This window comes from Hydra vulgaris, chromosome 11, assembly GCF_038396675.1.
Source record: "Hydra vulgaris chromosome 11, alternate assembly HydraT2T_AEP".
NCBI lineage: Eukaryota > Metazoa > Cnidaria > Hydrozoa > Anthoathecata > Hydridae > Hydra > Hydra vulgaris.
The window spans coordinates 14230920-14256482 of NC_088930.1; the positions used below are offsets into that span (position 1 = coordinate 14230920).

Below are 25563 nucleotides of genomic sequence, written 5' to 3' on the forward strand. Positions count from 1 at the left end.
CATGAAACCGCTAAGTACGTTGTAAACAATTTTTACAACTTTATATTTTAAAAGGTACATGCGCGAAATATTGAAAAGATGAGTTGAAACGGTAAAAAAAATTAATTTAGAAGAGAAAAAAGTTTTATATCCTCTGTATTATTTTAAATAATTAAAAAAACAAAAAAATACTTCTATTGTTGGTGATACCGTGTTATTTATAACCAACTTTTGTTGTTGATTATGTTATTGATTAGCGTAATCAACAACAGAAGACAAAAATTGTTATATCTTTATGTGAAAAAAAACAAAAAACTTTCAGGATGGAGACTGAAAATATATATTTACATTTGAAAAACAACAAGGGTTGGATTCGTTTATTTTTGTCACGGATTCACGAATCCGGAAGCAATAAAATTATAATTTTAATTTTCTAAAAGAACAAAACAACAACATATTTAAACTTTCAAGTTTATAAGCTTTATCAAATAAAAAAATTGTTTTAAAAAGGTTTTTTTTTAATTGATAAATTTGCAATAATAAACCTCCAACTTATATGTCCTGTTTCCTTCATTTTTTATTAAGAGAGCTTTTATTTTTTATTGACCAACATCTGAACTTTATTTTGTATTCGCCAGTGAAACTATTGTATTATTAGGGTTTATCCTAATATTTCTTATGTTTTTTTTTTTAACTGATTGCGTTCATATAAAGCGTTTTCAGTAATGAAAAAAGAAAATGATAAAATAAAATTCAGTAACAAAAATAAAAAAAATGAAATCAACAATTGACAGCTCTTGGAGCTAGGCCTACTAGAGATTAGCGTACACGAGTAGAAGCTTTGGAAGTATGTAGGTGCTTCTTAAGAACCTTGTGTATTTATCTGTCTTAACTGTACTGATTCGGCTTTTTGTTTGAAGAAGAGCCGGACGATGTCTTTGTTTATATATATTTTTGGGAATGTCTATGTTTTATTTTTTACTTTTAACCTATTACCAAAGTAACTTAGACTCTTGCAAAACTATTCTAAGCAAAATAATTTAAAAATACTCGGAGCATATTTTTAATTGTAACTTGTTACATAAAAACAATTTTTTCTTTTGTTTTTTCAATCATCTAATTTTTTTGATATAATAATGAACAATTTCATATCTAAAAATATAAAAATTTTTCACTTTATAAAAAATAAAACTATAATATTTGAAAAAAAAAATGGTTTCAAAATATCTTCCGTAAAACTACAGAATTACAAAGAATGCTAAGAATTAAAGTTTAATCGCCTAAAAAATAATATAAAAAAATCAAATATAAATATATATATAGCGACTTGCTTTTTTTTTAACTAAATGTATCTTACATAGACAAGTCAGCTCGCCATTTATTATATTTGGTTATAGAGAAAATCATATGATGTAACGTTATAAATCGATATCCCTGATTTCTTATCAGAACATCGAAGAACGGGAAATAATAGAATGAAAAGAAATTCTTGATATCAAAGAAAGAACACCTTCAAAATAAATCAGATATTCTGCTTCATTTTCCGATTCTATTGTTGCAAAATTATGCTCAAATTGTTCCATAAGACTTATAAACCACTCATATTTTTAAAAAATGAACCTATATTTCCATTTCTTTTTGATTGGTTAGATGATTTTTCAATTTTTTTTTACTATTATAAAGATCAGGGGGTTTCTCAAAAATAAGTTTAAACAGCTGTTTTTCGGGAAATTATTACGGCGTTTCTCTGAGGATTAAATTTGTTTTGTACGAGTCACTACCGAGTATCTCTAAAAGTCACTAAGTCTTGCAAATTAAATAATTTTAAAAAGACGAATAACTTGACATAAATAAAATATTTCGGAATCGATATGCTTTTTCTGGCGATGCTGATGTACTAGCGAAACGTTGAAAAATCAATATTTATGTTTCTTTTCCTAACATATCATAATAAATAAGACTAAATGATGTTGTTATTTGTACAAGTAAATATCAGAGAATAAAAGTTTATCGCCAGATATTTGTATTAAAATGGTTTTAATAAGCAAACGATGTTAATGGAGTAGAGCATAAATAATAGTTTCTAAAAAAATATGGCCGCAGGTATATGGGATCGACTTCCAGCACACGAGTTCAAACAGCTGCAAGAGTACACAAAATGTAAGATAGATATATTAAGTATGCAATGATTATTAACTAAAAACTATTATGGTGTGTGTGTTGTGATTGTAAAATTATGTACAATAAATAAATTTATACATAGTTAAAATAGCTGTGTAGTGCAAACTGTATATATAGTATACATTAACATTTTTAAAGTTAAAGCATTTTTACTTAAAAGTCATAAAAAAATCTTAGGTAAAAAAAAAAAAAAAATGAATCAGTGGTCTCAATAAAAAGTTTTAAGATATAAAATATTTATATAAAAGTTGTGAAATAAATAAACTATTTTTTTTTAATGATAAAATAGTCTCAAACTAAACATATTATCTCACATATGACTCAAAACATACTATTTTAACTTGTTATTCACAAATTTTTTATTTTGTATTATAGTGCATTTCACATATAGGGTAGGAATTAGCACAGTAGAGTTGCATGCACTATTTTACAATATAATATTTGTATATTTTTAAGTAATACAACAAGTAGTAGGCTAACTACTGCATTGTTCATTTCCTTATTATTCTACTCACTTTGAAAGTAAGAAGGTTAGTAGTGTGTTCCACTTGTTTGTTTGCCCAGCAGCCTTTTTTTGTCAAGGCCTATGTTTTTGAGTTAACAAGTTGGAAGAGGGATTTAACTACAAATTAAAAAAAAATTTAATAGTCTTCTTGACTTTAGTGGCCTTGGGGAGATGAATACATTAAAAGATAAAACTTCTTTCCTTACTCAAATGTTATTAACTTTGTCTGTAAAATAACAATTTTGATAACTTTGCAATTAAAAACAACACCTGGAACATGCAAAAACTATGTTTTTTAGTGCTTGCTTTATCAGGGAGCGGCACAGTTGAAATTCCACTACGTCTCTGGTATTAACATACTTAACTTGTTTCTCTGAAGGTTTATGTTTTGGAGTCATAGGATTAAAAAGGGTTGTAAAAGCAAAATAGTAATAAATTTAAAAAAGAAATAAAATTTTATCAGGTGCATTTTAACAATCAAACATTTTAGCTGTACAAATAATGTCTTGATAAAATTTCAGGTTCTGATTAATTTACAAAGCTGTGGGTCAAAATTTACATATTGATGCTCTTGTTTGAATAAAATCTTAGATTGTCTGATCAAGAGTATCTTGATCAGACAATCTAAGAGTATCTTGATCAGATCTAATCTAAGACAATCTAAGAGTATCTTGATCAGACAATCTTTTATTCAAACAACATCTGATGTCTGACTGGTAAGTTGTGGCTATGCACAGCACCTACTATATGCACATGGCTATGCACAGCACCTACTATATGCACATTTGTTATATAAAAAGCATAAAAATTATAAAGCCAGATTTTTAATTTTTCAGGTTTTCAATTTAAACTAGTTTTTCAAGTAAAATTTTAAAATTGTAGTTTTGATAAGAAAGTAACCAGCATAGCATTTTTAAATAATGTACTAAATTTTTTTTTTTTTCATTTGCAAGATATATATCTTTTTAGTGACTTACTGATTTCTTTCAAATATATACTTGGCTAAATAGTAACAATTTAGAAACTACTTCTGTAATACTCCATAGTTTTTTGCAACCAATGGGGGAGTAAAATTTTTCCTTATAGTAAAATATTTGTCAAGTTTTGTAAAATCAGTATTTTTTGGATTCCAAAAACTGTTTGGAATCCAGCACATATGTTGTATGTGCTGATGTAAACACATGTGTATGTAATAAAATTTAAAATAAAAATTAAACAACTTGCTTTTTTAAGATTCAAAGAGAAGGCTTAAAGATGTTTTGACAGAGTTCCATGCTGGCATTCATAAACAATATAATACTGAACAGGTAATTTGTTCTATTTATTACACACATATAAATGTACTATTTATTAATAGATATTTAAAATTTTTTTTGTTAAAAATTGTTTTAAAAGAGAATGATGGAAATTTTTTACTTCTTTTAAATTCTTATTATGTTATTGGAATTAAAAGCTTTGTAGTTAGTGGTTTTTTATTTAATTATAATAATAAAATGATGGCTATTTGTTGAAAGTAAAAAATGTTAAGGTCATCATTAAAATCATCATTTTAAAGTAACAAATTTTAGTTTATTTTATGACTTAAAACAAAAAACTTGTTCAGTGTGAATGCCCTTTTTTTAATAAATTTTAGTAAATGTTTTCTTAAGCATATCAAGAGTTTTGAACTTTAAAACATAGTCTTTAATAGGCATATCTCTTTGAATATCCATGTCTACTTGAATATCCATGTCTACTTGAATATCCATGTCTACTTAAATATGTATATCTACTTGAATATGTATGTCTACTTTAATATGCCTGTCTACTTGAATATATATGTCTACTTAAATATGCCTGCCTAATATCGATGGATTGGAGTTAATTAAAAAAAAAAAACTATATTGGATCAACTAATTATACTGATCTATTGAATCTGTATTCTTAGCATTGTTGATTAGAAAAGACATGTAAACAAAATTCTGTCATACTAAATCTTTTAAAAGTTATTTTGAGATTTTTTATAAAACAAAGCCCATGTTAAATTTATTAGATCTATGATCAGAAAAAACAGGATTTGTATGAATAGTTAATTTAATTTTTTGTGTTTTAATTTTTTATTAAAATTAAAAGTTTTAAATTTTTTCTCTTTAAAAAAATGTATTGAAATGTATTAAGTGCATATTGTTTAAAATTGTGATTATATTGTTCAAAAAAATGAGTTGTGTTCAAAGTAGTTGTTCAAAGTTTTAAGTAGCTGTTTTAAGTAACTTATGTTCAAAGCAGCTATATTACTCAAAGTTGGAAAAATATTGCTGTGTGTTATACAGTGGTGTTATGTTAGGTTAATTTCCAGTTGCCCTTTAAGCAACTAAAACGTTGATAATTTTTTTACTTGAATTCTCTGTGATAATTGGCAGTCCACCACCATTCAAGTTTTTTTGTTTGCAGTTTTTTTACATCATAAATTATTTAGGTCATTTATAAATTTATATTTGTCTTTATACAAAAGAAAAATCCCTTAAAGTGAAAATTAAAAAAAAAAAATAAAGCTTTTTGTTATTCTTTTCTTGAACATTGGCCGCAAAAAAGTGCAATGTTTTGTATGAGCAAAATAAAGTTTTTTGAAGGTTTTCTTAAAATAATCAAAACAAAGATTTTCAAAGATTATACAAGAAAAGTTTTATTAATAAACTTGTAAATGAGGAGTCCATCTGCAAAATGCGCTTTCACGCGTTTTGCAGATGGATTCAAAAATCATACTTATTGAAATCTATTATCTATTTAAATATTAGGCCAATTAAAAGTTTTTTTGTCCTAAAAATTGATAAAGAAAATATCAATTTCTGTTGATGCGCAGCTATGAGTAGTACAGTTTTTTGCTGTTTTCTTAAAATCAATTTACTCGGACTTATCGCGTTTTGCAAACTGGCTCCTCATATAGTAATTGTCTGGTTGCCTTACTGAACCACAGATACTACTTTTCTGTAAATTCAGTTGTTATTTGGAAGGTCTAGTTGTCCCAACTGTTAGATACCATAGTATTGCACAGCTGTAATACATTATCGTTAATTACTAAAATAATACTTGTCCCTATTTTGCACAAATACTGTCTTTGAAGTTAACAATTTTCAAAAATATTAGCTTATAACTATTGTTTTATATAATTATGAAACAATGATAGAAAATTATTTTTAGCCAATGGGTTATGAAGGTTTCAAGCTCTTTATGTCTTCTTATTTGGGAGAAAGTATTAGCGATGAACTTTGTCAAACTTTATTTTGGACATTCCATAAGAAAGTTCCTCAAATAGGTGTAAAATCTCCTGAGATGCCCACTGCTCTTGTTAGTAAATTTATTGAAGAAGGTGGCTATGAAGAGTTTAATGAGGTTGGCCATGGCACCCCAAGTGAGTTTTCAGAAATTTATTTATTTAAAAAAAGTCTTTTTAAAATTTTATAATTTTATATTTTTAATTTTTTTATACTTTTCTAATACTTTTTATAATTTAAGGTTAAGAAGTTTATAAATTAGGGATTCAGATGGTATGTGTATCAAGTAAATAAAATGTTACTAGAGCCAAAAATCTAATAATTTATCAGTTAGGTGGATTTTCAGTATTTATTTTGCAATGGTTTAATAAAAGTAACATTTCCATTTAAAAAAAGTTTAATTTATAATAGGAAGGAACAGCCAAATGCTACAACAATGAAATAAAAAAGAAGAAAGTGTTGTCTTAAATTCAGTCAATGACAAATAAAAACAATATTGATATGAAATGCATATTTTTTAAATTTTATATTTGATGAATATGATTTTTTTCTATATAAAATTTAATAAAAATGCATTGATAAATTAAAAGTCTATTTGGTTGTATTAAAAAATTTCAATCTTAAATTTATTGTTATTTGATTTTTATTTAGAAAACATGAAAAATAGTTTTTCTTTAGTTCTGTTTGAGAAGCATTTTTTTTTTTAAATATATTTTTTTTAAATATATTTTTAAATATAAATCACTACACTTTTTTTAATATATAAAAAAGTATATATATCACTACAAGTTTTTTTATTATATAAAAAGAGTTATTAATTTATGTTTATCCTTGCTATTTAGATCTTCTATTTTCAAGGATTGCCAAAGGAGCACGTCGTGCTACATTGGTTGCTACAGCAACTGTTGTTGCTGGTATTACTTCAAGTATTTCAAGCTGCAGCTCAGCAAATGCATTAAACGAATTAAACAACGACACTCATCAAAAGTATAAGCAAAATGGAAAATATCATCAGTTGGGTAAGTCTATTTAGTTTTTGGTTGTTTTTACTATATTATCTGTATAAATATTAGCTACTGTTCTTTTTCCTGAATGTGAATACAAATTTTTATTGCACTACTTTTTCAAGCTTTTTCAATTATATCGTTTTTTGGTGACAGTTCCACGCTGATATTTCAAATTTCAAATGAGGTGTAGGCTGTGTATATTGTTTCAAGTAGTTTATTATTTAAATAAGTAAACATATTGTCAATTGTTCATTCCAAGTATTTTGCTTTGTTTTTTGCATACATTACTTGACTATGATATTTCATGCTAGATAAAATAATACCTGGGTTTTTTTCTTTGTGCTGCATAAACTTATTGTTTCATTTCTTTTTGATAGAATTGTATAGTTTTGATAGATATTTGATTTGTCAAGATTACTTTCCATTTTATAGTATTCAAATTTTTTGTTTTTTTTTGTTCATTCATGTTTTTAACAATTTTGGTATTTTGTTTATGCAATCTTGTAATGTAATTTTCACTGTTATTTATATTTGCTAATATTTTAGTATCATAAACAATTTATTTCTATTTGGTAATAGTAAAATCATTAATACTAATTATATATTATTATAAATATATATTATAATAATTAATAATATGAATCTCGCAAAAGAAATCTCTGCTATTACAATGGATGCAATCTATACGGTAGAGGGTGTAAATTCTGACATTATTATTTAGCAGTGTGGCATTTGTACAATAATGTGATAATCCATAAACAAAAACATTTCTTACAGTGTTATTTCTATTTATAGTTATTAGATTGTTTGAATTCTTTTGTTTATAACACATTCATTTGTGAAACTTTTATTTAAACATACGCATTTACAAAAACATAAGTCAACAATATCGCTATGCTTGAGTTTTCAGCTTCAAGTTGAAAACTCAAGCATAAGCCATCAACAACATAGTTGATGACTTATGCTTGAGTTTTACAGTCATCTCTAGTTCCAAATAGTAACTTATGTCCTAGTTGCTGTCATTCAAATGAAAAATAATATTAAACTTAAAACAAATAATTTTTGTTTAAGATAGCCGGATCCATTTTTTTCTAGGTATCAGAGGCTTTATAATAATAATACACACTTTTTATAGGTTTAATCCTTTTCAAATAAGAACTATTTATGTGTTTTAGTGTATAACATTTAAGGCATAAACAAAAATTAATTTGTAATTTACATATTTTCTTGTCAGTCATGTTACTTACATTTTACAGTCTTTTTATTGACATTGATTTGTGCATTAATTATAAGCATATATTTCAGTTTGTACTATTAACTCAAAATGAAGGAACTTTTATTTTTATCATGGCTGTTTTCTTTTTAGAAGACATGTCATCTTTACGCGCTTCTTCTTACTTAGAAGGCCATTGTTTAGAAACGCATGTAAATGATGATGCTGTTAAATCACCAAGGGATTTCAATGACCTGCATCTTGTTCCGATGATTGAGATAAAAGAAATTGCCTGTTACTTATCACTTCTTGAGGGAGGTGATGTGCAAGACAAACTGGAATGTAAGACATTTTTTAAGTTGTTTAGTTTTTGTATGATATTTTTATATAGTCACCAAGTTCTCCATAAAATCAAATCTAAAAAGTTTTAAGCAATTAAATGAATGAACAAATGTTTTTTAAAGTGAGTGATTTGTGTTTTTCTCAAATATTTCTGACCATTTATTAACAAGAAAATGAGTTCCATTTAAAATTTGGTGGCGATACTTTCTTTTTTAAAAATTGTCAAAGTTATTGAAATAAAGCATCTAGCAATAATAAGCCATCTTTTATTCATGCTATGGCTACTTTTTATAGTCATAGCAAAATTCAGAGTATTCAGAATTTTTTTTCAAAATTAACAACACTTAAGTGTAATGGTTGTAATGCTTACTTTTTGACACTTCTTGTCGAAACAACTTTGTCAGCATTTATGTAGCAATCTGCTTAATTAAAAAATAAATTATTTGATTTTATGCATTCATCACATATTGATCTTATTATATGCTAGTTTTTATTTGAATATTTGCAAGGTTTCTTATTTTTTGTTGTGACAGTTGTAACTAAATTGTAAATAATGAAAATTAACAATCAATGGTGTTATAAGATATGAAAAATCAAAGATTTATAGATTTAAAAAAATTTTTAACAAACCCTTTACAAAGCATTAAAAATATCTAAGTCAAAAAGTTGCCATTTTTACTTTCCAGAAATGCATTTTGGTGATATTTTAATGGATCACACACTATTATATGACCACAGAAATAATAATTTTTTTTTTGTTTTAATTTTTGTAGTTTTGACAATTTGACCACAGCTGTTAACATGTTTTTAGAATTTGATTAATTCAAAAATGTACTGAAAAATCTAGACTAAAAAAAAACTTTATTTAAAACAAGAAATCTTAATAAAAGAGAAAATAAAAAGAATTTAAATAAAACTAAAACACAAAAAATAAGAATTTTTTTAAAATATTTATATAACTTTTTATAGTTTCAAAGCTATTGATGCTCTGCCCCATATTCTTTTTTTTCAGCATCATTTATTTTTAAAGGCGTGTGTAACACATGCGCAAGACATTGCACAATTAGCTTTAACTCAAGTATTATTTACTCGATACTGATGAATTTGTACTTCACTATTTTTTATTGGGAATTTAAAAGTAATAAACACCAAAAATTTATAAATAAAAATTCAATTTCAAAAATTTTTCTGTTTTTTTTTTTTTTTTTTCTGCCATGTAAAAAAAGAAGTATACTTTAAGAAAATAAAAGTTTAATTTTCTGGTTAAAAGCTTGTACTTGTTTTGTTTGTTTGTCCTAAAGTTTATATTAAGTAAATCTGTTACAGATTATTACTTTACTACAGTTGTATTAAAGTAATAATCTGTCACAGTGTTTATAGAAGACATATTATCTCATGATAACTTCAAAGTTTGTTGAAGAACGGAGTAACATAATGCATGAGATAAAACATTGAATAACATTGAAAAAATATTTTGTAATAAACTACTGTTGGTTGTAATGTTTCTTGAACTTTGTTTGAAGGAAAACTTTATTTTGTGTTATACAACCAATTTAAAGAAGCAACGTAACAATACCCAACTTATTTTTAAATTTGATATAAAGAAGCAGAGCTTACTTATTGTTTTTTAATGTAAGAATAAACAGTAAGATTTTGTCTTCTATCAGATAGTCAATGAGCTTCCTTATAGTTTTAGTCAGACTTAATAGCTTAGGTTGTTTTGTTGTCTTCCACTGTACATTATCTATATTATTATCTTCATTGTATCATCTTGAAAATAAAACGTTTTTTTTTAAAGATTTTATCTTGAATATAGCATCCTCTTGATATAGCATTCTTTTATATCACGCTACGCAATGACATGGCAAATGGTTTTAAATGGTAAAAAGGAAAAAAATAAGAAAATGTAGATGAGGAAAATCAAAAATTATTTAGAAAAAAGATGAATAAAAGAACAGCAACAAATAATGTAAAAACTAATGATCAAATAATATTAATAGAAAAATGACTGAGGAGAAATAAGAACAAGTAAAAAGCAAAAACTACCATAAACTAAATACAAACTTAAAAGTTTTAAAATGTTTGAAAATAGAAAATAATAATAAAAAAGAACAATGAACATTGCAACCAGCAAAAAAAGAAAGAAAAAGAACAATTTTTTTAACTTTAGTTGTTTAAATTGTTTTCTTACATTATTGATAATGTAATATGTTTTTGTGTTTAGTTTAAATTGTCCTTTATTTTTATACATTTTTTATTTTATAATGTAATTTTGTGCTCTGTTTCGCATTATTTTTTTTTTGTTTGTTTTGCTTTTGTTGTTGTTTTTTGTTTTTGTATTCTAGTGTATTGTTAATCGAGCATTGTAGTGTATAGTTCATATTGTTATATGTTTTAGTGTGTTGTTTGCATTGGTATGTATTTTTTTTAGTTTTATGTTGGTTGGACATTTTTAAAAATGTATATATTTTTAAAGCTGTATATATATATCTATATGTGTATGTATACATATGTATGTGAGTATATGTACGCGTGTGTATTTATGTGCAAAATGTGTGTATCTATGCATGCGAGTAAGTTATTTTATTAATTTTTAACTTTTTTATTGTTATTCCTATTTTATTATTTTCAATTAAATAAATGTTTCATGTCATTTTTAGTTGTTACCTTTTATCAATCAACTGTTTGTAACTAACTTATATGTATATTTAGCTATTGTGTTTATAAAAACGAGTCACTTATTATTTTTTATTATAATTGTTATTATAATTGTTATTGTTTTTGTTTTATTATTATTGTGGTTTTTATGTTTATTACTATAAGTATTATTTTTATTATTATCATTACTATTTTTATAATTATTACTAATTATATATATATAAAGATCTATATTTTTGGTGTTTACTTAAGATTAGTAGAATTACTATTTGTAAATATCCATGAAATTTTTTTGAGAATATATATGATTGATTGATTATATATCATAAAATTACCAGATTTATGTGCTTTCTGGTATTAAGTTTCTGTACAATAAGTGTCCAATTTATTCCAAGCATTTCAAATACATATTTTGATCTCTTTGTTACTAAGTCATCTAAGTTCATGCTTACAAGTTTATTAATCTTTTGCCTTCAAGCCTTATTACCTGGGTTTTTTTTTGGCTGGCTTTTCAAATGCAATCAACGATTTTTCTTTAGTTTTGTTATCATCATCTTTGCTGAAAAAAGAGATATTCTCGTGGTTTTACATTAAATACCATAAATGTCCTGCAATAACAAGAATTTATGCTTTTATGGGAGATTTAGCCAGTTCTTTTTCAAATATTTTGAAGTTATTCAATTTCTTAATTAATTTAATTGTATGATGTAATTGAATTGGACATTGTGAGAAGCAGAAGAAGAGATGGGAGCCTGAAACCAATATTTTATGTAAATCAAATTTGAAAAAATTGAAAACCTTTGAAGATTCTTCTCATTGTTTTTTATTAAATAAAATTGGTGTTGAAACAAGTAGGTTTTAATAGAGTACAGTGCTTTCCATTATGCTTGGTGCATAGCACTTTGAGTATGAAAAGTTATTCTGCCTTGGCCTGGAGAAATTTTTTTTAAAGAAAATTATTGACAGTTGCAAAAATTCTTTTTATTCATCGCAGGGTTATTTTGTTCTTTGTAGCATATTTACAGCAAATTCTACTGATGATTGTACAAGCAAACCATACACTTTGGGATCTGCATCATTGATCACAAATTCGTTGCAATAACATAATCTCTGGACCAAAAGATAGCCCAGAAGTTAGGTTATTAACATAGGCAAAAATCACTTCACAAACATGGTGTTGACAGGCTGTGTATAATTAAAAATCTCGAATTAATTTTTCCAGTTAGGTACAAGCACTTGAATGTATACCTGTTTTGCTTGAAGTAGTATCAAAACAGAGTGCAACAAATCTGTCTAGCTTGTTCTGTTGCATAACTTATTTGTTCACCAGTGCCTCTATTCAGTTTTGGGACTGGCATAAATTTTTTGATATCTTATCTTGTCACTAATATGGGCAGTCAATCCATTATCTCTGCTGTCCAAATAACAGTTTTTTGTCCCAAAGTTAATGAAACCTGTGGTTTGAATTCTGAAATAGTTCTTTTTGCATTTTTTTAATGATAGAAAAAAACTGGATGATGAAATACTACACTGGGTGTTATGAATGCAAACTTATTTTTTTTTCAACTCAATAGTTTTCTGAAAAAAACATCAGTGAATATTATGTACTAGCTGATCTGACTTGTAAAAACAGGTCTTTATAAGTCTATTCCACACTGACCTTTTATCTACTTTTTCCTTATATATATATATCCTGGCATTCCGGACCCATAAAATACAGGTCTTTACCAAACCTACCATTTCTATACTTATCTATTCCACACCGATCATTTCTATACCTATTATTTGTTTACTTCAATAGTTTTACGTAAAATAGTTTATTTTGAAAATTGCTTTAAGAGCAAAAAAAATAACATGCGTACCTTTTCCGCATACCTAGAGCTTATAAGAGATTTGTAATAAGATTTGTTTTTTGTTAATTGCATATCATTGATAACTCAGTGGTTTAGTGAGCTGTCATCAGTATCGTTTTGGGGCATTAAAGACCTCCCCTAATAAATTTTGAATATTTTTCAATCTAGCTGTAATTATGGCAATATTTATAGCAAAATTTTTCTTTTAGTATATATCTATAATAATTATAGCAATATTTATAGCAAAAAAATTATAATATATCAAAAAAGTTTTCTAATTGTTAAAATAAAATTCAAAAGTTTTCTCATTTTCATAGATTTATTATTGGCTGGACACAGAAAAATCCAGTCAACTTTAAATTGAGATTTTTCTAAAACCATAAATGCTTTTTATTTCAATTTTTTTATATATTAAATGTGTTTACATCAATTAAGGTTTCAACTTAATTTTATAGCAGATTGATGCCATCATTTTGCAGCTTTTTTATTTTTCACCATTTTGGTGGCATTAATCCACCAATATGGTGGAAGAACTCCATTAACTATTGTCTAATAATGTTCAATCTTGCACTCTTCAGGACGATTTGGAGGATTTGTATCTTTAGGAACAATTTTCACATTATTATCTTTGCACCACTGTCGAACTTTTATTAGAATAGTGAGAAGCAGCAAGATCTGGCTAAAAGAGACAATCATATTTACGTTTTTTCATTAATGGCAAAGATCTTTTTTAGAGGCATTCTTTGATATAGAGATCAGCAGTCAAGGTCTTCTTAGTGACAAAACCAAAGTACTGCGTACCACAGCTACAAGTTGCTTGTCACTTAAGGAACTTAGATGCTAAGTTTTTCATCTAATATATTTAAATTGATCATCGATAGGTTTTTCTTTGTTCTCATAGTAAAATTGTTGACCAGGAAGTTGTGAATAATCTGCATTGCAATATATTTTGTCGTCTTCAATTATGCATATACCTTTATCTGGCATTATTTTTAAGCAACTTTTTTACGCATAAAATTCCTTTAATTTTACCATTTAAGTTTCTCTAAGGTGTATTTTTTCATGAAATGCTTTAATTCCAGCATTTTTAAGTACTTTTTTGATATAAATTGTCTTGAACTTTCTTGCTAGATCTTACTTAACTTTACCTTTTTGGATTTATGAAAAGTTTTCTTTCTTCCACTTCCAGGTTTTCTTTCAAATTTTTGAGTAATCTTTAACTTATTTATATCTATATAAAGATTTGTATATTTAGCAAACATTTGATATGTTTAGCAATCAAGCAATATAAAGTCAATGGGTTTTTGCTAAAAAAGTTCACAATTTTTTTACGCACCTCAATTTGTTTCCAAAACATTTTGCAAATCATTGGTTTGTAAACAAAAGTTTATCAACACCGTTAAAGATTAAGAAATGTTTAATTAAAAAAATAAAATAAAAAAAAAGGATTTGTGGTTTTAGAGAAATCTCAATTTAAAATTGACCAGATTTTTCTATGTCTACCCAATATACCGGATTGTTCCATATACTGCTTGTAAACTCAACATATGCTCCAGATGTTTAGACTTTATATGCATTGTTATACAAATAGCAGAACTTAGAAGATTTTAGACCAGTAAAAACTATAGACTATAAAACCCTAATGAATCGTACATAAGTTATGCAACGCTAAATTTATTTTTTTAAAAAGAAGAAGATCTTAAAATCTTCTAGGTGACAATTTTTATTTAACTTAATGAGCTATTTTGATTTTTTATTTAACTTATGACTCTGCGAGAGAAAACTTTTGATCTTTTTTGTTTTGTTCATTAGTGAAATTTGGCGCTCCGTACATTATGGACGCTCCCTAATCTAAAAGTTAAGCCAAAAAATAATGGAGTATAATACTATTTTGATGGTTATCTAAATTCTGTCGTTTTTGCGCACTCAGTTTAGAATGTTTAACGGGTGGCATGGTAAAATAGCTGTAAAACTCTAAATTTCCTTATTATATCAATATTAAATAATTTTAACTTTTAATTATTTTTGAAAATAATAAATTAAATAAAATGGTTTAATTTAAATATAAAATTAGAATTTTCATATATGATCTTATTAAAAACAAACTTTTTAAACCCCTTTACTGTTTAAAAAAAAAGTTAAGGTCGCCATGTGGTAAGTTTAAATCATCAGCTTGCTTTTTTTTTTTTTTAATTTTTGTTATTTAAAATGCAAAACAAAACAATGTCTAAAATTCTGGCCAGAATTTTAGACGTGAGAGCTGCATATAAATAATGACGTGTGCCGAAGAGCCGCAATAAATTTGTTGCTATACCAGCTTCATCTTTATTATACATCGATATTTTGATTTTTTTAAATAAAATCTGATTCCTTTTTTTTTCACACTAGAAAACCATTTGTAGAAAAATTGAGAAAGCATCTCTAAATCATAATTTTTTTTTAAATTAACCCAATTACAACAACCATAACTTTTCTTTTAAAAACAATTGTAAGCAAAATATAAAAATATAAAGATAAAAAGGTTTCTTTGAGAAAAAAAATTATTTTAATGTATTTGAATTAAACTTGCTTTTATTCGAATTGAACTTGCTTATAACCACTTAATAACATAAGTTACTAAAAACTGCTAAATATCAAATAAATAAACGACTACACAATAAAAAAAAAATTTCAATAAACTTCAATTAAGTTCAAATTACTTTTATTTTTACAATTGAAAAATGTCTTTTCATCATTCAGCAAAAAATTAGACATAACAGAGAGAATTGTCTTTATAACATCAATTATTTTTTGTAAAAGACCATTAGAAAATTCTTCTTGTATAATAACTTGCATAATTTATTATAAATTTATTAGTCACTAAGACAACACTACTGGTAGGTTTTTTAAAATCTGGTTTCAAGCTTGTAGTTGATATTCTAAGCAACTGTAGCAAATGTTCACTAGTTAGATTGACACGATACTTTGATTTAACAAACTTCATAGTCGAAAATAAGATTTTTCTGTATAAGAGTAATTTTTTTTTGAAAACTAAATATAGTCTGAGCAAGATCAGATATATTTTTTTCTTTTCCCTGAAGCGACAAATTCAGATTTTGTAAATGTTGCATTACATCAGTTAAAAATAAAAGATCTTGCAAAAAATTCACATCGTCAAAGATTTCAATAGTCTTCTGCTTTTCAAGCAAAAAATGTTTAATTGGTTCTAATAGTTCTACAAACCTTTAAAGAACGTTACTACTTGAAAGCCACTTTATAGCACAGTAAAACGACAAGTCACTTGGTTTGTCAGCAAGATCCAATTCACTAATGAAATTTTTAAACTGTCTGTGATTTTTTGCATTAGATCAATTATAATTTACAATCTCCAGCACTGATTTAAAAACAATTGGAAAATTAAAATTTTTTGCTGCTAAATGCTCTTGATGAATCACACAATGAACTGGGATAAACTCTGGATACGTAGGATCACTATTTAGTAAACCCATAAGCCCAATGTGTTTCCAACCATTGTTGTTGCACCATCTGTAGCAATACTAACAAGCTTGTTTTTAGGAGCATTGGCTTTCACCAGAACAGTGTCAAGGGCTTCCTTTAAATCAATTCCATAAGTTGTGTCTGATAGCTCTACTAAATCTAGCAACTCTTCTTTCACAAGTACATCTGATGTTACATATCTAACAAATACTGCCATTCGAGGTTTATCTTGAATATTTGTTGATTCATCCAATGCTAAACTAAATGCTTCACAATTTTTTAAGTAATTTAACAAATGCTGTTCAACTTCGACACCAATCTCAGATATTCTTCTTTCAGTTATATGTCGAGAAACAGAAATACTTGGTTTAGCATTACATGTGTTATTATGAGCTAGTTCAGTATTGCAAGTTAAACACATAGGTTTATTTTCTTTATCAATAAATGCGTATTTTTTTGTCCAATCACCATGAAATGATCTGTTCTCATCTTCAAATTTTCTTTTCTTACTTTTATTGTGAAGTGCTTTATTGTCAGCTTTTGCTATATCCATTTTGCTATATCCATGTTTTTTACATAATTTAAAGTTTACGTACGTTAGATATTTTTTTTTATATTTGCATACGCTTTCGTTTATGTTTTCTAAAAACAAAATGTACAGCGACTCTTTTTTACCACTATCTCACTAGCAAAGGCTGCCAAGGGTTCTTTGTTAAACATGCTTGAAGGGGCACTATTACTACTAACAAGATTAAGTTTGGCAATAATATATAATGACTCATAAGGTTAGCAATTAATAAAATATTGATAACATTCTCAATATAATTAGTAAAATAGAAGAGATAGATGATAAAATATGAAAAATGTGGGTTCGAGCAGCCTTGCAATTTTAAAAAACTGGGTTGAGTAATCCCTAAATATTACCAGGTTGTATACAAATTATTGTTTTATTTGATTGTATATATGTATATACATATATATATATATATATATATATATATATATATATATATATATATATATATATATATGTATATATATATATATATATATATGCCGTAGTAGTAGAGCGCTTGTACCACAAGTGAGTGGTTCCAAGTTCAATCCCCACCCGTCCCTGGTAGTACTGCGCTCAACTTGTTTCTTTGCACAGCAGCCTTGTTCGTCAAAGTTTGTGTTTCGGAGTTATAGAGTTGAGAGAGGATTATACCACAATTAAGTAGCCTCCTCGTCTGTAGTGGCCTTCTCGTCTGTAGTGGCCTTCTCGGCCATTGGGAGGTGAATTAACATAAAAATATATACATATATATGTTAATGAAGAAAAAACAACTTTTTCTATGGTACTTTAAGTTTCATGCCTATACGGCAATCATCAGCCATTGAATGCCATCATATTCAATGGCTGGTGATTGCCATTATAGACATGAAACATAAAATACCATAGAAAATATTGTTTTTTCTTCGTTAATATATATATATATATATATATATATATATATATATATATATATATATATATATATATATATATATATATATATATATATATATATATATATATATATATATATATATATATATATATATATATATATATGTATATTGCTCTATTTAAAATATTTTTTAATATTGAGCACTCTTTTACAATGATGTATATATATATATATATATATATATATATATATATATATATATATATATATATATATATATATATATATATATATATATATATATATATATAATTTAAAATTAATGACTTTATTTAATTGATTCTTTATTTTATTAATTTTAGTTGTGTTTCGCGTTTATGATAGTGACAATAACAATTACTTAGATCAAAAGGTAAAAAACTTCTTTTTGTTAAATATGGAAAATTTTTATGCAGGTTTAAATTTATGCTGTTTTTTTTGAGTAAATTTTAGGTTGTTTTTTTAATTATTTTTTATTGCTTTGATTACACTGATAAACAAATAAAAATTTTGTGTGGAAATTTTGTTAACTAGGTGGTTTTTTAAGACAAATTAAATAACCTGATTTCAAATATGCAACTCAATTTTACCATCATGTCAAGTTGTAAAGATATTTGAGTTCAAATCTTTAGTATTTGGGGTAAAGTCCCTAATATTGTCGAAAAAAAGTTCTTCAAAAGTATGTCAATCTGGGTCTCAAAAGAAGCGTATTTTCATAAAGATTTTTAAAATGTTATTCGTTTGTAATAAAATTAAGTACTTTTTGTATTATTGCTAAAAAATGTTCTGTTTAAATTTTTTTAAGAGTCTTTAGCAGTTTTTCACATAATTTTTTTGTTATTAATTTTTAAGAAAAAATATTTGTTTTCTAAAATCTCTATGAAAATACGCTTCTTTTGAGTCCCAGGTTGACATACTTTTGAGAAACTTTTTTTGTGTGACAATATTAGGGACTTTACCCCTAATACTAAAGATTTGAACCTAAATATCTTTACAACTTGACGTGATGGTAAAAAATGAGTTGCATATTTGAAATCAGCATATTTAATTTGTCTTAAAAAACCACCTAGTTAACTAAATTTCAACAAAAAAAATTTATTTGTTTATCAGTGTTATTAATTCGTCAAATTTAAATTTTATTATATGATTTGTTATAAAATCATTTTTCTGAACCTGCCTATCAATAAATTTGATTCCTAAAATAAGATTTTTTAAATTATAATTTTTTTTTTTTTTGTATATAATTTTTTGTTTGTTACTTAGTGTAAGATGTTATTCTAATGAATTTTTGTCTGATTACATAGCCTACAATAAAAGTCAAGTAATTCAATAATTTTTTTGAAGGTTTTTTTGTCCAAAATACTACACTTTAAAAGATTAAATAAAAATTTGGATGAAATATTAAATAAATATAAAATAAATATACACTAATTTTAATCAAAAATAATTTTAGCATTAACTTTAAGTAATAGTAACAGAAAAGTGTATAATATCGAAAAAGAAAAATGTAATAAAATTTTTTTTTTTAAATACATAAAATATGTAAATAGAAGTTCTAATATAAACTTCTAGATAATGGTATAATAAATAAAATATATAAAAAATTTAAGACAAATAAGTTATGTATTTTGTAAAGTTTGTTATACAGAGTACATTTTTCCAAGTCACGATGAAACCTAATTAATTACAGAGTTGTTTGAATAACGTTTCTTGTTTTGATTTTTGTTTTGTTTTTATTGTATTATTTCTTTAGGAACTGGAGTCAATTGTAAATCAAATGATAAGAGTGGCTGAGTATCTTGGATGGGATACAGCAGCTATCCAACCAGTAATTTGTTTTGCTTTATAATATTTAACTAAAATTAAAAAAAAATTATTTAAGATAGTTATGTTTGTATATATATATTAGAGTGGTCCAAAAAATTAAAAATCGGGTCACATTTGCTTTTGTTCTATTCCCGCATATGGACAATTTTAGCCAATTTTTAAAAATTTTCAAACAAAACTAGGGGGAGGGGTGCAATTTTGAATAATAAATGTTGCTGCGATGGAAGAAACAAGAAATAGTTGAAAATTTGGTTTCTTCAGCAAGAAAATTGTTACAAAACAAAAACAAAATAAAATATCACGATTTAAAGAGGTTCTAGTTATTCTGAACTTAATTCACGTATTGTAATGTGATGCATTGTTTATTTTGAGACTTTTTTCAACAGACGCTTTGATGGCTCTGGAAAGGCTTTCTAATGAGTGCTGACAACCTGCTAGAGCTTTTGTTTTTGGTCTTTTGTTATCGAAGAATTGAAGGTCTGGATTAAAGCAACCCCTCTCTCCGCACAGTCATTAACTACTTTCATTTGTCTGGCAGTTTCCCTGAACTGAATATAAATTGGATCCATTTGTCAAAGGTTGGGTGGCATTAAGAGAAAAACTTGAGCCTTTTCTGCTACCTTGTCTATGAGAAGGTCAAAAAGATAAAATGTTCGGCTTGTAAGTATAATTCCAATGGGTTTTCTAACTTGAATGTTTTGTTTTCAATTATCTTTGGTGACGTTTTCTTTTTGGTATGTTTAAGATTCTGAACCATGGCGGCTTTTGTATGAACATCAAAGCAGTGGTCATTTTGTATGAACATCAAAGCAGTGGTGCATGGCTCCAGGTGCTCGAAATTGCACTTCTTTTGGGCAACCACCAAGAAAGATGAGGCACAATTGTAGAAGCTTGCCATAGTCTTAGCACGCTTTTTTTTTTCTTGGCGTTGGTGATGGCTTTTTTCAGCTTCTTTGTTGTATGCAACCATTTCATTGTGGAGATCAGTCATGGATCCACTAAAGAGCGTTTCATCAGCAGTATCATATTCACTTTGGTCAAATGTTGGCCATTCTTTTTGAAATAGTTTGGATAAGCCTACATCAGGTCCAGTGGTAGCTCCAAGATATGTGGATGTAAATACGCTGGAAAGTATAACTTCAAAAACATGGTGGCGACATGCTATCCACACAAGGTCTTCCTTGAGAGTTTTTTCAATAATTGTGCAAGCTCCAGATTTTAGGCCAGTGTTTGAGGCTGTTGTATCGAACACAAGCCCATGTATTTTGTCTTTGAGATGCCAATTATCCAATAGTTCAAGGCAGGCACTAGTTTGCTCCTCATCTGTTCCCCTTACGATTTTGGGAATCCCAAGTAACTTTTCTTCTCCAGCTCCAGAAACTAGGATTGCAATTCTGTCTACCTTTACATTTTTCTGGACAATATCTGGTAGGAGTTTTCCATTGCAGTGCAACAGAAGTGGTACCTGGGTTGAATATGATTTTTGGTCCTTGGCTGCCTTGGACTTGCGTGTATCCATTCTAGAACGATGAATAGTGCTGCGAGAAACTAAAATGCTATCCAGATCATGTTCAAGGGCTTGAGCAGCTGCAGCAATAACATAAGTAGCAATAATGTTAATGCGGTCAAATGTGAGGTTCTAGTCTGGAGTCAGAATTTTATTCCTTGACCTTTTTGGAGCTGAGTGAGGTAGCCTTGTGGAAACGCTGAAAAGTTCATCATCAGATACAAACTCAGTTTCAGAAGCGGAAGAGCTGGAAGAATGTTCTGAGAGTAGAGTTGAAGCGGCCACTTCTTGGTTTTTCCTGGCATCTTCAGCATCCCTTTCTTTTTGTTTTGAATGTTTTTCAGCCTGTTTAATTTTTCGATATTCTTGTTGGGCCAAATGCTTATCCATACCTCCAAAACTGGAACTGGAGAGATCTTCTTGCTGGGATACCAGAAACACTTTGTCTTTCTCATTGTGCATAATCTGCAAAACATCAAAAAGTTCATGTAAATCATTTTTGAAAACTTCCTCTTTGATTCTGTATCCCTTAAAATTTTTTGTGTGACTTTTTTTTATGACTTGTAGACAATGATGTAACTTCAACAATTTTTTGGCAGCGTATCTAACTGGCGTAGTCGGTATCCTAGCTTTTTCCCAGTAATGAAAGACAGATGATATGGTAATATTGGCACTTGAGTTTAATGATTTCTTTTCTTTCTTGTGATAGTAGAGGAAGTTTGCCAGTACAGTTCGATTCCCACCACGTCCCTGGTAGTACCGCGCTCAACTTGTTTCTCCGCGCAGCGACCTTGTTCGTCAAGGTTTGTGTTTCGAGTTCGAGTTATAGAGTTGAGAGAGGGTGATAACCACAAGTATCCTCCTCATCTGTAGTGGCCTTCTCGGCTTTGGGGAGGTGAATTATTTAAAAAAAAAAAAAAAAAAAACTTGTTGATTCAAAAGAAGTCTGGAGCATTCCAACTCTTTGGTTGATTTTTCAATTAACCACACATTGGCAGAACTTCTCGTCGTTGGAGCTTTTGCCATTTTTACCTAAACAATGAACCAACAAGGATTGCCTAGAGTTTGCCAGTTTTGTTTATGTTAGAAAACTCCTGTTTCATGCAAACATTTAAAAAAATTTAATGAATGATTGAAATAAGCTAGTACTACTACTATTAATCTACTACAGAATGATAATTTTTAGTTTAATGATAACAATTTTTAGTTTGAACAATGAATATATAAATATTTAATTTAATTTTAAAAATTTAATTTACCTTGGAATCTTTGAAGAATTCAAATTAGAGACAACTGCGTGTGATATAATAATAAACTAATTTACTAAATTATAATTGACTTAGTCACCTAAAACTTACTAAATTATAATTGACTTAATCAATAATCAATAATCATATTAATAATAGAGAGACTTGTGCAGGAAATACAAGCATGAGAAGTAGTGAAAGCAAATAAAAGTTGACTTGAATTAAAATTAAGAAAGTAAGCAAAAAAGGTTGCTATACAAATAATATATTTCTTTTTAAAATCTCATTTTACAGATTACTATATTTGATTATTATAAAATTATTATACATTTATTATATTTCACTATGAATACTTACTCTCACATAGGTTAAAGTATATAAAATAAAACCACCGAAAAAAAATGAAATAACTTCAGATAAGCCAAAAAAAATTGAAAAATTACATAATATTTTTAGTGTCTGCTAAAATTGTTCAACTTTGCGCCACCTCTAAATATTACTGAATCTGTCTCGTTTTTGGCTGAAGGACTCCTTTTTTTTTTAAGGACTTTTTTTTTTAAGGACTCATTTTTGGCTTAAGGACTCCATTTTTAGTTTAAGGTCTCCTCTCATGTATAGAAACAAGAGCAATTATGACCCAAATTGATAATAATAAAAAAAATTTTAACACAGTAACTTATCACTCTGATATATATATATATATATATATATATATATATATATATATATATATATATATATATATATATATATATATATATATATATATATGTATATGTATATATGTATATATATATATATATATATATATATATATATATATATATATATATATATATATATATATATATATGTATATGTATACATACATACAGACCTTTTTATGCGATTTTGTTGCACAACAGCGTAACGCAAGTAGATATAACTTTACATAATATCCATATTTACATTGTTAAAAGTTAAATTACGTCAATTGTGTATTTTAAAGTACCACATTATAATTAAATTTAATTTGAAACCACATTAAAAATCGTTTAAAGTCTTTAACTCTATAAAATATTTATAAAATATCTTTAAATTAAGCAATATTGTTATAAAAAAGGAAGGAAAACTTTTTACTATTGTTCATTAACTTTGTCACTCCCATGGTATTCATCTTGCTTTTGTTGATGTCCTTTACAAAATGAAACATTTCAAAGAATTTAACACTGATGATGAACATGAAGAAGTTAATGAAATTGATGAAGATTCTGATGATGAAATAAGTGGGGAATGACAGGAAGATTTGGCCAACAAAGTTGTAACTAAATTGGCAGACAATCTTTGTGAAACAATAATGAAAATTAAAAAAGTTAGAATAAAAAAGTTATTCAGGAGATCTCCAACCAAAAATGATATTCTTCAACAACATTGTTTGAAACAGTTTTGGAAATCAATGATTTTGTGCAGTGAAGATTTTTTTAGCTTCATACATGTTGTTTTGTTGATTGGGTTGTTAAATAAGCGAGTAATTGGTCAACTGGTGAGTTTAAAGTAACTGTTAAAAATTTACTAGTTTAACTCTTGATGGCTAGTTAGTCACCAGTCAGTAAGCACCACGTCATGTGTGTGTGTTGTTGTTGTGAATGTTACAAGATATGTAAATTTTAAAGTGTGTATATTCCTATATATTTTTTCTATTCATTAAATTTAATTAGATATTAATGGATATGTTGGCAGACATGGATTGTGATGCTGATGGACAAATTAGTATTGAAGAGTTTATAAAAGGAGGAATGAACAACATTCCTTTTTTAGTATTACTTGGAATGGATGTAGTAAGCTTTTTAATTTATACAAGTCATTTTTAGTTATAATTGATTTTTAATTATTTTATTAAATTAAAATTAAATTAAAATATTAACTAATTATGCAAAATGATAATATGGTTTTTCAAAATATAATATAACAGTACTAGGCCTTCTTGAATATGATTATTGTATTAATTATAATCAGTTTATTAAAATATTATGGTTTGGGGTTTGTTTGTTTTTTTTACTGATTTTTTTAACGTTCTAATCTTAATTTATTTTTTTAATTTTTAAGAAGGTAGATGAAGAAGGCAAGCATCAGGTAGAGTTTTTATTTGATATTGTCAAGATAATTCTAATTTTATTACTTCAGAAAAAGAATTCTAGAATACATTTAATCTATCTTGTGTGTTACAGTTATATTCCTCGGAAATTTATTTACATTAACACTAATTTTCTTTTAGTGGCAAATGAAGCACTTTAAGTCACAAGCTTACTGTAATATTTGTCATAGTGCTTTAACAGGATTTCACCGTAAACAAGGGCTTGTTTGCATTTGTAAGTAAAAAATAATTTATTTTTATTACTTTAATGAAAATTATAGGAAAAAAGTGTTAATTATGCCTTGGATTTTATATGTGTATACATACATACATACATACATGCATGCATGAATGTATAAATTTGTACATCTTCAACTTGTTTCTCCGCGCAGCGGCCTTGTTTGTCAAGATTCGTGTTTCGGAGCTATAGAGTTGAGAGAGGGTTATAACCACTAATAAGTAGCCTCCTCATCTGTAGTGGCCTTCTGCCTTGAGGAGGTTAATAACAAAAAAAAAAAAAAAAAAAAAAAAACATATATATATAAAAAATCTATATATATATATATATATATATATATATTATATATATATATATATATATATATATATATATATATATATATATATATATATATATATATATACACACACACACAGTATGTAAAAAAAATAATTATACACTTAAAAATATCTTCAATGTATTGTGAAGTTCTCAAAGCTAACTTGCAACCATATACTTAAAAATTTAGAATGGAAAGCAATTTCATACTCCAGCAGGATAACAATCCAAAACATACCACTAAGAAAATGAAGGTGTACTTTGACATAAATAACATCAATGTTTTGGAATGGCCATCTCAAAGTCTGGACTTGAATCCAATAGAAAATTTGTGGTATATTTTGGATAGAAAAATTGGCAAATGACCATTTA

General features: G+C 26.7%; 1 protein-coding gene across 2 annotated transcripts in view; it reads left to right on the forward strand.

Annotated features, from left to right (window-relative positions):
* Nucleotides 1-1712: 1712 nt before the first annotated feature.
* LOC100210703 (diacylglycerol kinase beta) overlaps nucleotides 1713-25563 on the forward strand; it is a 44671-nt gene continuing 20820 nt past the window's right edge. For both annotated transcript variants that reach the window (XR_010641789.1, XM_065810196.1), the window contains exons 1-10: nucleotides 1713-2139; nucleotides 3899-3972; nucleotides 5843-6053; nucleotides 6759-6935; nucleotides 8290-8478; nucleotides 18262-18311; nucleotides 19692-19766; nucleotides 24217-24336; nucleotides 24605-24631; nucleotides 24774-24867. Coding sequence is in view for 1 of the 2 variants with exons in the window: in XM_065810196.1 (XP_065666268.1) it covers nucleotides 2073-2139; nucleotides 3899-3972; nucleotides 5843-6053; nucleotides 6759-6935; nucleotides 8290-8478; nucleotides 18262-18311; nucleotides 19692-19766; nucleotides 24217-24336; nucleotides 24605-24631; nucleotides 24774-24867 (1084 nt within the window). In the remaining variant the exon portion in view is untranslated. The remainder of the gene's footprint in view (nucleotides 2140-3898; nucleotides 3973-5842; nucleotides 6054-6758; nucleotides 6936-8289; nucleotides 8479-18261; nucleotides 18312-19691; nucleotides 19767-24216; nucleotides 24337-24604; nucleotides 24632-24773; nucleotides 24868-25563) is intronic.